The sequence below is a fragment of the Dendrobates tinctorius genome, unplaced genomic scaffold (assembly GCF_039654945.1).
Source record: "Dendrobates tinctorius isolate UK_male_01 unplaced genomic scaffold, ASM3965494v1 ptg000030l, whole genome shotgun sequence".
In the NCBI taxonomy this organism is placed as follows: domain Eukaryota; kingdom Metazoa; phylum Chordata; class Amphibia; order Anura; family Dendrobatidae; genus Dendrobates; species Dendrobates tinctorius.
The window spans coordinates 6,317,463-6,331,367 of record NW_027361698.1 but is presented as its reverse complement, the minus strand read 5'-3'; the positions used below and the strand labels follow the sequence as shown (position 1 = coordinate 6,331,367).

At 43.4% G+C, this 13,905-nt stretch overlaps 1 protein-coding gene across 6 annotated transcripts in view; it reads right to left on the bottom strand.

Annotated features, from left to right (window-relative positions):
• Positions 1–6,101: 6,101 nt before the first annotated feature.
• GSTCD (glutathione S-transferase C-terminal domain containing) overlaps positions 6,102–13,905 on the bottom strand; it is a 196,373-nt gene continuing 188,569 nt past the window's right edge. For all 6 annotated transcript variants that reach the window (XM_073571819.1, XM_073571814.1, XM_073571815.1 and 3 more), the window contains 2 exons: positions 6,867–6,936; positions 6,102–6,349 (listed from right to left, as the gene is read on the bottom strand). In XM_073571819.1, coding sequence (XP_073427920.1) covers positions 6,213–6,349; positions 6,867–6,936 — 207 coding nt within the window. In that variant the 3' untranslated portion in view covers positions 6,102–6,212. The remainder of the gene's footprint in view (positions 6,350–6,866; positions 6,937–13,905) is intronic.

The window sequence follows — 13,905 nt, the reverse complement described above, 5'->3', positions numbered from 1 at the left end:
TGTACATATATATCAAGTAACTTGTTTTCTTCCATCCTGCCTTCCTATTGTAAATGGGGGGGATGTTTTGCTTGGGTATATTGGACCATCAGCCCATCCATTGAAGGAATGACACCCTCTATATTCCCAGCAATACTCCCCTTGGCTCTGTTAGCCTCTTGACCTGTAATAAGACCTGACAGAATTTATGGCTCTTTGTGCAGAGTTATTCATGTGAATGACAGACTTATCATAATTTTATATTCTGAATATTATATTTCCCAAACAGGGTGCTACGAGGAAAATGGCTATAGAGTATGGTGGTCCATCATTACAATCATTATTCCTATTATCTCAATTCAGATGGGAAATACAATCTATGAAGGTAATGCCTGCATATTGACAACCTATTTAATGTGACAGCCCAAAGAGCTGATACATTCTGTAAAAATGTCACATTTGATGGGGCTCTTAGATTTAATTTGGCAGGGTGAGTACCATCTCTGTTACTTTACATTACAGGAATCATTTAGGATCCACTACTTATTTCTCAGGACTGCTCATACTGATTATATTAGTGAGTAGGAGACTTTCCAGATGTTTTAGTTATTAATTGTCTGCAAAATAAGTACTGTATTCCTTCTACTTAAAAAAGTTTACATTTCATAGGGATATGGGTTGTACTAAGAATGGCATTAGTGCACAGAACTTAGTAAGTGGGTACTACAGCTCTTTTTCAAATTGTCTTGTGCCCGTTAAATCTGATCCATGTAAGTGGTTCACATAGTTTGTAGAATATCTAAACTGGCAAGTCATAAACAGTGGTTGTATGGATTTTGAAAACCCCTGTCCCCCTCCACTACATTTTTCTAGCAGAGGAGTTATCATTTCAGTGTTTCTAATGACAAGAAAAAATAAATATTTTATTTGACTTTTTTTTAATTAAAAATGACTGGTCGGAAAAAAAACGATCTTTAAAATGAGACTGGAAGTTTCTATTAGCCTTTTTTCTATTTACCCGTGACATTGGCATAAATGGTAAATCCACCCCAGACTAATTTGCTGTTGAATTTAAACAGTGAAAAATCTGTGGCGATGCAACGCACATGAAATCCTACAGCGTAAACGGACAAGATGAGGATTACAAATCCACACAGCAAGTTTATGCTGCACTTTTTCACACTGACACTGATACATCAAAATGTTTTCAACCCAAATCTGGTGTAAAACACTTGATGAGTGCGCCTCTTAATGAATCAAGCGCCTCGGACTCCCGCATGCCTCTCATTAATGCCAGTGTGAAAAATGCCAGTCTTGACAAGTCAAAGCCATTATGTGCTTGAGACTTAGTAAAATCTCAGCTACAATGCTGTACTGTAATAAGCTGGTCCAGAAAACCTGCTGCATAACTGCCCGATGTGCACTTACCATAAAGGGTTAGGAGTGTTATGCCTTGTGCTTACTACAGGCCTAAATGGAGCGCTGCATGATAGAGGGATTCAGAGACGATCCACCATAGACCCCTGCTTGGGTCCCTAAGAACCTGTAATTGGCATAAGCTTAAAATCAGACAAAAGCAAACTGCAGATGAGACTGGCTCCATGTGCAACGCGGTGTGCTTGCCCGCATAGTGAATGGCTACAGGAACTGCCTGCTATTAATATTTACCACGCAGACTTGGGGTACATGTGAATAATGGCCATGACACAAGTAGCTTAGGTTTTCAGTCCCGGATGTGATCATCTATTGCAATGATGCATCACAACTAGTTTTTCACGCCGACATTGACAAGGAGACATGCTGGAGTCAGACGCTCCTGATTCATTAAGAGGTTAACTCTTCTTTAATGAATCAGTAGCTTCTGACAAGTGGCGTGTGACCACAAATCTTACTCTAGTTGGGGACTAGCGTGAGGTGTGGTGTATCAAATTCTACAGCTCATCATGAATTTGACTAGCAGGGGTTGCCATGCTCCATCCCGCCTGAGCTACACAGACTTTGTAAGAGCTGGCCAAAAATGGTGTAATAATGCCAAAAGTTGAAAAATTTTAGTGCAACCTCAGGTTGTGACAAAACTTTGCCACTTTTCAAAGCTTTTTATGCCAGAATTTGGGGCGTAAAAGCTTTGATGAATCGTGCCCTATGTTTCCAGGAAGTATAATTAAAAATAACGGTTTAAGTTCCCTTTATACAATGAATGGAATGATGGTTGAGTTTTACACTCACAAAACATTTGGGCTTTAAAAGGGTTCTCCGGTCTTAGAAACAAGTCTACAGTAACTCTGTGCGACTGCAGACTTGTGAATCCGCACATTGTGCGCACTGTGCGGATTCTCTGGTGCGGGCACTGGGAGCAGCATCCACTTGACTGCAAGTATGTGATTTGCACATGTGCCGTCATGTGCCGACTAGATGGGCATGGCCTCACTCTATGCAAGTGTATAAAGCAAGGCTGGAGAAGTCTAGAAATGTGGCTGGAAGTATGCAAATCGGATACTTGCGATCATATGACTGCCCGATCCTGGCGCTGATGAATCTTCAGAGTGTGCGCAATGTGAGGACATAGTGTGACTGTAGACTTGTGGCCTAAGGCCAGAAAACCCCTTTCACAGATAAGTTATTTTTGGAGAAAAACCTATGGGAAATGAGCTGAAAATCTTGGGGTCTGTATAATTAGCCTGGGAAAATGTGTCAGTTTTAATTAATCATTAAATGGGTCAAATCTGCTAGAACACAAGGAGACAGACTGAAGCTGATGTGAATCTTCAATCTTGTAAGGACAAAAGTAAAGCAAAATGTGGTAACTGGTTCATAAGAAGCCGTGACCTTCCACTTACATCATTTGTCAGCAGAATCAGCTGTCTTCAAAAATGACTCCTGGCAGCGATGGTCTTGGATTATTAAAGTGAGAATGTTGAACTCTTGTAGGACAGGTGACTGGATACAGAATGACTACATGCTGAACAATATCCGTAGAGACAAATATTCTCGTAAAATTCTTGTCAGGCAGGGCAATAAATACTTCAGAAAGAAATACAGTCTGTGCCTATCAGAGGAATGCAAAATATGACAAGGCCTGAGGAAAGGCCTAAATTGTCTGGAAAGCTTTCAGCTAAAACACAGCGAAGCTATAAAAAGTATCATCTTCAGCGAACCATTTGGCGTTTCCCTTAATAAAACATATTTTCACGATGACACATGAAGGCGTCCTTTACATGCTCCATTGTAGGTACAAACTCAAAATGATCCTATAGGACTTGAAAAGAAAAGATGAACAGACATTTCAGAAAAGGTGGGACAGACATCAAGGCACCAACACATTTCTTATCACTTCCTTACCAATACATTCTCCATTTATAGACGAGCTCTGGTTTTCAACTAAATACACACATGATTTGTCATTTCTGTTCACTTAATACTTCTCCGGAATTAGAAACAGTCTTGCATCTCTTCTGTTTCACGATAACTTTAAGAGTATTTTTAGTCAATTCTCCACCATGTTTCACTGAGATCTATGATGGCTTTAGTTTGGGTCAGGCTGGGATTTCAGCTGTTATTTGCTCTTGTGAAGCCAGCTTTTGGGCTGCATGCACACATCCGTGTTAAGTGTCAGTGTGCTGTCTGATCGGGCAGCACTCCGACACAATGAGTGTGTCCTATGCAGAGCCTCAAAATCGGGTCAAATAAGATACGCTCTGAGTTTCATAGATCTTAGTCTCGGATTCATCATTTGAACAGATGTCATTATTTGAAAAATATATTCAATCTGTCCATGTGCAGTCTGATAAAACCCCCCACAGAAAACAGACATTTCACATGAATGTGTGAATGCAGCCTAAAGGCTCATTCAGATGTCTGTCCACATCAGTCCGACAACAGACCACAATGCATGAGGTTCTCCTGACCCAAGCAGGAAAGCTTCATGTATTTCTGTGAGGTTGTCGCACTCGGGTCAGGAAAGTCGTGGCTGGTCCGTGCATTGTGGTTCAATCTTGAACAGATTTGCACGGATACCTGAATGAGCCTTTAGATTGATATGTCTGCCTATGATGGCATATGGCTATGGGGTATTCCCATAATCATAAAAATGGCTCATATCTTGCTATTTGTAAAGTAAAATGCATTGACAAATATGAACAAATTATCTGCCATGCACCCCCCTTTCAAATATCCCATCTCATTAGTTGTCTAGGTTTTTGGAGATGGAGCATGTGCTTTTGGACACTATTGTTATAGTGGTTTTGTTACATTCCCTGGGCACTGAGTCAGCATAAGTACAGTTTTCCCTGACTGAACAGGAAGGAACAGGATAAACCATGGTTTTCTTCTCTATGGGGAGTCTGGCTGTGTCTGACAGCTGGCTTCCCACCCCCACAGCTGCAAGATCTTCTGCAAGCTGCACTGACGATATCGAATGTCAGTGCAGAGTAGCGTGTGGACTGCCTGGTTGATTATCATAACTGTAGTTAAAGGTTATATGTATTTCATTCATCTATTCACTGGCTCTCTTTTGCAGCTCACTAACATATCCAGGTAGCCTTTACCTAGCTTGAATAAGGGTATAATTATCCGAAACGTTGCTTTTGATGGTCATGTGTTAAACCCTGATTACATAATAAATACTGATATCACAAAGTGATATGTAATATGAAATGAATACTATATAATATGATATATAATATTATATAATACTTACATGACAAAGCCAGAGTTGCTGTTCATTATCTCTGGTATACTTTGACGAGATACTTAGGTAGTAATTGCCCCACACACAATAAAAAAGTGGATTATTTTCATAAACAAACAATTGTCTGAATGATGAACGTTTGCTATCATTCAAAAACTCGATTGGCCGTGTTTTTTCACTCGATGAGGAGGACTGGCTGTGCCAATGACTGTTTAACCATGTCATTTTATGTATGGGGTTCTTAAGGATCAGAAAGAACCTGCACACTGCAGGCACGTTCGCCACTCCTGAGGATGAGTGCGGCCACGGAGGTCTTAGAAATAGGTGTAACAGAAGCTTCATTATCTGTGTGCAGTGGACCCAAAGTTATGGGAGTGAGGATGAAAACTTTAGTATGTGTTAAGAATATACATTTTTTTTTAACTCGTGCTCAAACCGACTAATTCTTATTTATGATGATGCAGAATCTAATTATTAACTTCAAGTATTAATAATAAACCCAGAGTGCCTGGAGCAATGGATTTGTACAATATTCTCATATGCATAGCATAATAACTCTTGATTTATATGCAGGAGATTTGGCAAGCTGACAGGCTGTGCATAATATCTAGCTTTAGGCTATGTCACGAAATACAGATTGTGGGTGTGGATACTGTCCTAAGGCAGAGGCGAGAGGAGGCCAAATATCTTACTTCACAATATTGCTAATAGCCAGAGATTATTAATGATGTTCTAGGGATATATCTTAATTAGTGATGGGACTGTGCAAAAAGAGATCTATCTAGGGTTCGCATAAGGTAAAATATACAACAAGATCATATTTTGGGAAGTGCGGCATTGTAAGAAGCCATATTCGGAGTCTAGCTGAGCTCCAGATCTATGAAACTCATCAATAGCTGCTGGTTATTGACTACTCGGTAACACATAGAATATATTGTATAGCCAAATAAATAGCCATTGGGGGCTTCCTAGTTATGTTTGAACTATCTGGTAAAATTAAACTAGACCTTTGGAAGCCATAGAAACACCAAAGCAGCAATGCACAATCTACACCAAGATCCCCAAAGAGTACATGTGATTTATACTACTGAATTAAATGTATATAACCCCCCATAATCGCAGCTTTATGTGTACATTGTATAGTGACAGGGAGCTGCTAATCAGTGCTGGGGGTGTGGTTGGACCAGGAGGCAGCTTGTCCTGTAGCAATTATTGCCTGCTGATAAAACACTGATTGTATTGAAATAGCAAAACCCAACTCAGTAAGTAACACATACCTGGAATCAGGGTCTCAGCTCCTACATTACAGTGATCTCAGATTACATAGCAAAAACCTGCAGACAGATTGCCTTCAAAAGTTTGTAAAAACATGAAAGAAACCCCTATAATTATGAATGTCATTAACATCAATTTATATTCACTAAGCTATAAAAAATAAAAGTATTTCATAATTTTATTAAAACAATGACTTAAAACAGGATATATTTATAAAAACCTAGTCTCAACATAACAGCATAGGAATTTAAAAAAATAATATTACGGTAATTTAATTTGGGCAGCCAACAATCACATTATTTTTTGGTGAGCAACTCTCTGGTTCCATTGAGAAAACCTTGGTTTTGTAGTCATGTCGTTCAGAAGCCCATGCACGATCCAGGTCTACCAAACCCATGCAGTTCTTCCCTGCAAAAGAAGATATGAAGCTGTGTATAACATATAGACTTCCTTCTAGATTACCATAGTCTCAAAAGGCTATAATAACGGCAAAACACTGAACACTTGGGTCATTGGGTGAATTGTACCACCGCAATCATGGACCTTCAGGCACTCGTTTCTGGTGCTGTACAGTGGTCTTCATTAGACAGAGATATCCCCCCCCCCAGTAATGATTATCTTTTCCTTGCAGTTCTGAAAGTGACAGATAGGCACATCTAAGGTGACTGTGGCTTCTTGGTCCTCCTAAATCTTGGTGGCAGTGTCTCATAAACCCGGTTTCCTCTCTTGTCATGCATGTGAAGCTGTAACGCAAGACCATCACTGGTCATTCTAACTAGTAATTGAAATGCAAACCTCACACACTCATTTGCTGAGCTTTTATTTAGGATGCATATGATTATTTAAATAGCCAGAATGTTTTCTTTCTGCATTCTCAAAAAAGAGAGCGTGCATACTACAAGTAAGCGGCATAGCCCATGCATACCTATCAGCCTCCGCTCCGGAGGAAGCTGGACAGCTGTCTGATCCGCAAATCTACACAGCACCATGTGCTCCTGGAGAGAAGGAAAAGAACATCTACTTAGATCTAGATGAATGCAAATATCGATTTGTATTATAAAAGACATTGAAATAAAAATAAATGGAAAATTCTTCATAACATAATCAGTTTAGATTAGATCTCAACTGGAAATTGTAGAAAAGTGACCAAAAGCTCCGGTATTTTTGGAAGACACAATCTTATCCACAGTTAAATAGTCTTAAGTTATCACTAATACAAATTATCCGCTTATAAAAAGGTACATAAGAGTCGACAAGATTTCAATATTCCTCCATAACATCCCTTAATAAGTGGGTGTTCGCATATGGCACCCAGTGGAATATAGGATGTCCATAGAAGCCCCACGCACTGCTTCCAAAACACAGCCCTGGAGTATTCATGAGGCCTTTTAAAAAGTTACAATCCAAGTAATTTCTCTATTCTACACGTGTTCAACCTCAACTTTTCTCTAAACTTGACAAGTACGTCTCGAATCAGAGAAGTATCGCGCAACTCGGTAGACAAGCATGTAAAAACTGTATACGTTTATTAGAAGTTACCGTGTTTTTTGGACAATAAGACACACTTTTTTACTCCAAAAATGTGGAGGAAAATGGGGGGTGCATCTTACAGTCCGGATGTACCTGCTGTGGTGGAGAGGTGGAGGAGCGGCGGAGCAGAGGGTCACAGGAGGCAGGAGCTGGTGGCTGAGGCTTACACCCGGCCCGCTGCTAAAGAGAAATGAATATTCACTGCATTCCACACCCATGGGCATGGAGGGCAGTGAATATTAATTTCTCTTTAATCGCGGACACGCTGTTAGCCGCAGCCGCCAGCTTCCTGCAGCGGTCAAGTTTTCGCGTGTCCCCGCTACTTAAGGCAATGATCATTCACTGCATTCCACTCCCCCCGGCGGCTGTGGCTAACACTGTGCTCGCTATTAAAGAGCAATGAATACTCATTGCTCTCCATGAACATAGCCCCGGCGTGGAGAGCAGTGAGTATTCTGGTGACTGTCCTCGGCTTGTAAGCAGTGCATGACGTCCCTGCCATGCACTGCTTACAAGCATAAAGCAACTGCTGGCATCGGAACAAGATGCTGCGATGGAGAGCAGGAAGGAAAGTATAATGGTTTGTTTTTTTTAATGTTTTTCTGATGGGGGCCAATCATAACTGGATAAGGATGGGAACATGTATAACAGGACGGAGATGGGGGCCCTGCATACCAGGATGTGGGCCAATCGTACCAGGATAAGGATGGGGCCATGCATACCAGGATGAAGATGGGGTCCTGTATACCAGGATAGCGATAAGGGGGCCATGCATACCAGACTATGGATTAATGGGCCATGCCTACCAGGCTAGGGATGAGGGGGCCATGCATACTAGTATGGGGATGAGGCGGCCATGCATACTAGTATGGGGATGAGGCGGCCATGCATACCAGGATGGGGATGAGGGGGCCGTACACACCAGGATAGGGATGAGGGGGCGGTGCACACCAGGATAGGGATGAGGAGTCCATGCACACCAGGATAGGGATGAGGAGTCCATGCATACCAGGATAGGGATGAGGGGGCGGTGCACACCAGGATAGGGATGAGGGGGCCATGCACACCAGGATAGGGATGAGGAGTCCATGCACACCAGGATAGGGATGAGGGGGCGGTGCACACCAGGATAGGGATGAGGGGGCCATGCACACCAGGATAGGGATGAGGGGGCCATGCACACCAGGATAGGGATGAGGGGACCATGCACACCAGGATAGGGATGAGGGGACCATGCACACCAGGATAGGGATGAGGGGGCCATGTATACCAGGATAGGGATGAGGGGACCGTGCACACCAGGATAGGGATGAGGGGGCGGTGCACACCAGGATAGGGATGAGGGGGCCATGCACACCAGGATAGGGATGAGGAGTCCATGCATACCAGGATAGGGATGAGGGGGCGGTGCACACCAGGATAGGGATGAGGGGGCCATGCACACCAGGATAGGGATGAGGGGGCCATGCACACCAGGATAGGGATGAGGGGACCATGCACACCAGGATAGGGATGAGGGGACCATGCACACCAGGATAGGGATGAGGGGGCCATGTATACCAGGATAGGGATGAGGGGACCATGCACACCAGGATAGGGATGAGGGGGCCATGCATACCAGGATAGGGATGAGGGGACCATGCACACCAGGATAGGGATGAGGGGGCCATGCACACCAGGATAGGGATGAGGGGGCGGTGCACACCAGGATAGGGATGAGGGGGCCATGCATACCAGGACAGGGATGAGGAGTCCATGCATACCAGGATAGGGATGAGGGGACCATAAATACCAGGATAGGGGATATTAGGTACAGAATTGACCACGTTTTTTGCTTAAATTTTTTTTTATTTCCTCCTCTAAAACCTAGGTGCATCTTATGGTCTGTTGCGTCTTCAGTAGTGATGAGGGAGTATACTCGTTGCTCGGGTTGTCTCCGAGTATTTCACGATATGTCAGCAGAGCCCCCCCCCCCCCCGCCGAACCAGAGACCCCAGCAGCACTGCCGGAGACACGGGTAGCAGAGGACACCCGCAGCGGAGCACTGCACACCCCCTCATTCCAGCCTGCGGCCTGCAGCATCACCCCACTCCTGCCTCCTCCAGCAGCGGCTTCGCTTCATCGCAGCCACCACCCCAGGTAAGCAATAAGATGCATGGATTATAAGAAGCAACATCATTTTATTAAAAAAAAAAATTATTTTACTATTTTTCTCCTCAGAATCTGAGAGAATTGGGCCGATTATCCTAATCTTACTCTGATCATCTTCTCCATTCTGTCAGTTGGTGGAAATTTGACTACACTCAGATGTCATCCAAGTGCAGTATGATGTTTTCCAGATTCCTTGACAAGCATGGCCGAGCGCAATCCGAATATTGGATACAAATGCAAGTTGAGCATACTGAGATTTTTTGATGGGACAGACTTTGTCCAAGAAAAAAAATTTAATATATATTTATAGTAAAACTTCTGAAGCACAATACACTAAGACGCCACAAACTGATCACCGACAGCAGATTCTTTATGTAAGGGCCCCGTTTCACATAGCGACGCACCAGTGATCCTGACAACAATACGACCTGGTAGGGATCGCTGCTGCTTCGCTACATGGTCGCTAGTAAGCTGCCAAACAGGCAGATCTCTTCAACGATGCAGCAGCGATCCCAACAACAATACGACCTGGTAAGGATCGCTGGTGCATTGCCACACAGCAGCTATTCTGAACGATTCCAGCCTGCGTCCCTGAGTTCTGCATCGCCAACGAGGTCGCCCGTTGGCATCAAACACAGTGATGCATGCTGGCAAGCGGGACGCCGACTATGAAAAAATGGCCCAGGACATTCGAGCACGATCAGCGATATCCAGTGGGGGGGCGGTCGCCACTATGTGTCACATGTAGCGATCTCGCTATGGGAGACGGGGCCGTAAGGAAATCAGGAGGTCCAAGGCACACATCCCGCTAACACCAGTTTGCTTTAGAATTGCACAGGAGAATTGTTTTGGAAAAAATGAAGAAATATTAGAGTTTTAACCTACTGCTGAAGTTTATACATTACATTAAAGATATGCAATGTACAGAGAAGATCTGATATCTGCACCAGTTATTTCTGTTAGCCACCTTTCTGTATTTTTTTCCTTAGTATTGATTTTTTTTTTTTTTTAAGTAAACCAATTAAGAAGAGATTTAAAATTCACTGTGAATTCCTTGCCACAATTCACTTTTGAAGTACAGGCTTTCAGAGCAGGACTAAAGGAAAATCTTTAAACTGTGTAACTCCATCAAAGTAGGATTTAGTGCAGGTAATTAATGGTCAAGAGGACTAAATCTGCTTGTCCAGCCAGGCTATTGCCTTGAATATTGGGCCTTCTGCCAATTAGCAAGGATAAGTCCCTAAATAGACTATTAAAAGTACCACACATCGCTGCTGGCACTAGGGCTGCTTTGCTACAGCTTGTGCAAACACATATCCCTCTCACACTCTTAGAAATGGCGGCTGGGGCCGGGCAATGCAAAAAATAAAACAGGAATGTGATTAGTCTAAACTTTTCAAATAAAATATCTTTTATTCCACAGACCGGAAATTGAAGAAAAGAAAAACTGGCTGCAGTTAAAACTTGGATCTTTACTCCTGATATACTAGAGTCAAATATTTGCACATTGTTGTTGTGGTCTTTAAAGCCAATGGTGGTGAGCATTGCCTGGATCTAGAGAAATGTCTGACGCCCAAACTTGAACAATTAAAATATTTTGCATGTTCATCATATATACATATCTGGGGCACGAAGATAATAAGTTAATAAAGATAATGAATTAATGATAAATTAAAGGGAATCTGCCAGTAGGATCAACCCTCCTAAGCCATCTCTATGGCTCTTAAAGGGAACCTGGCAGCAGTTTTGGCCGATATAAGATACGGCCATCACTTTTCAGGCCTGATATACAGTATTCTATAATGCTATATATAAGCCCCCAACCCGACCTGCAAGATAAGAAAAATAAGTTTTAAGTTTTATTCTACTCACCTGTGGAGCGGTCCGGGGGTGTCGCTGATCTTGGTCAGGTGCCTCCCATCTTATGATCGTCGTCCTCATGCTTGCTTCTTGCGGATGATGCGACCCTGCATCACACACACAGGCTCCCCGGCATCGCGCTCCTGCGCAGGCGTACTTATCTGCCATGTTGAGGGCAGAGCAAAGTGCCGCAGTGCCCAGGCGCTGGAAAAGATCAAAGAGCCTCGGCTCCAGTTTTTCCAGGTTGGGTTCGGGGCTTACATACAGCATTATAGAATGCTGTATATTAGCCCCGAAAGGTGATGGCCGTATCTTATATCGGCCAAAACTGCTGACAGGTCCTCTTTAAGGACATAGAAAGCTGGAAAAAATGATACCTTTCTAACAGCAATTTAATGTCTTATTCCAGAGAAAGCCACGTTTTTCTTAATATGTAAATAAACTGTTAAGATCTATGGTTGAGACATAGATCTCCAGAGTTTATTTTAAATGAAAGGGAAGTTACTTGTGTGAGACATGTCGACAAGGAGGGCAGACTGTCATTCATTACATGTCTCACACTGGTACTCCTCCTTTCATTTAAAATAAGCTCTGGGAGTCAGACTCTTGACAAGATCTATGTCCCAACTACATATGTTAACCACTCTAACATATTAAGAAAAATGTGGATTTTTCAGGAATAAGGTCACAGATATCAAGGTATCATGTTATTCAGTTTCCTATGACCTAAATGCACATATAGACGGCTTAAGAGGGTTCATTCTACTGACTGATTCCCTTTAATCAGATAATGCCACTCCTACTGAAAAAAACATTATTTATAATCAATAGAAAGGGAAAACTCTCAGCTGTTGCAGAACCTCAATATTAAGTTTTTTTTTGGCGTGTGGAATACAAATAAAATAATGTGTAACTTTCGGGATTTTTTAGGGGGAAACTACAGAAATAATAATTCTGTCAATTTTTCATCAGGTCGGTCAATAGGTGGCTGCCAGCAAAAGCAATCTGTGAAAGACTAAGGCTGGTTTCACATTTGCGTTAAAACAACGCTGCGCCCTGCGTCGTTAAGCCCCGCCCCGAGCCGGCTCCCTGCCCGCCCCATCCGGGATCACCGCCTACTTTCGCATTTGCACGCATGCGATCGGCGCACCCTATCTTTAGCATAGGGTGCGCAGATCATGCGCTGCCAGTGTGAAAGTAGCGTGCTGCGCACTTTTGACGGTGCGCCGTGCGCGCCGAAATGCAGCATGTTGCATTTCGGCGCGCACGGCGCACCGTCAAAAGTGCGCAGCACGCTACTTTCACACTGGCAGCGCATGATCTGCGCACCCTATGCTAAAGACAGGGTGCGCCGATCGCATGCGTGCAAATGCGAAAGTAGGCGGTGATCCCGGATGGGGCGGGCAGGGAGCCGGCTCGGGGCGGGGCTTAACGACGCAGGGCGCAGCGTTGTTTTAACGCAAATGTGAAACCAGCCTTACAAGTACAAGCCGTTTCAAGTGTCTTCACAGAATATGCTGCCATGTGTGTACAATTACACTATTTATGGCCATTATATCGCTTATATTCTGTATTTGCACCAGTTTTCCTCTCTGCAGACTCAATCTCTAATTTTCAGCTGGCTCCGAGTTACTGGGCGGAAAATAATTGCTGTGATGTCTCCTATACACAGCAAACACAGACATGAGGCTTTTCTTCTCTGCTGTCATTATGCATCACATGTTCAAAAGTAGCAGCATGGAGGACATTACTGTATATAGCAGTACTGAGCAGTGTAGCTGTGAATGAATGGTGAAAACTAAAAAAAAACACAAAGCACCATGTGTTAATGTCTCTATGCCTCTATCCTGCTTTGCTCCCCTCTCCAACTTCTCTCTCCAACAGACTTTAATAAGCAGATGTGATCTGACCCACCTCTTTCTCACTATGCTCCCCTCCAACGCCTCCTTTCTCCATAGATTTCAACAGAAAGATGTAATCTGACCCACCTATTTCTGACTTTGTTCCCCCCTCCAACTCCTCCTCTCTCCATAGACTTCAATAGGCAGATGTAATCTGACCCACCTCTTTCTCACTATGCTCCCCTCCAACGCCTCCTTTCTCCATAGATTTCAACAGAAAGATGTAATCTGACCCACCTATTTCTGACTTTGTTCCCCCCTCCAACTCCTCCTCTCTCCATAGACTTCAATAGGCAGATGTAATCTGACCCACCTCTTTCTCACTATGCTCCCCTCCAACGCCTCCTTTCTCCATAGATTTCAACAGAAAGATGTAATCTGACCCACCTATTTCTGACTTTGTTCCCCCCTCCAACTCCTCCTCTCTCCATAGACTTCAATAGGCAGATGTAATCTGATCCACCTCTTTCTCACTTTGCTCCCCCTCCAACTCCTCCTCTCTCCATAGACTTCAATAAGCAG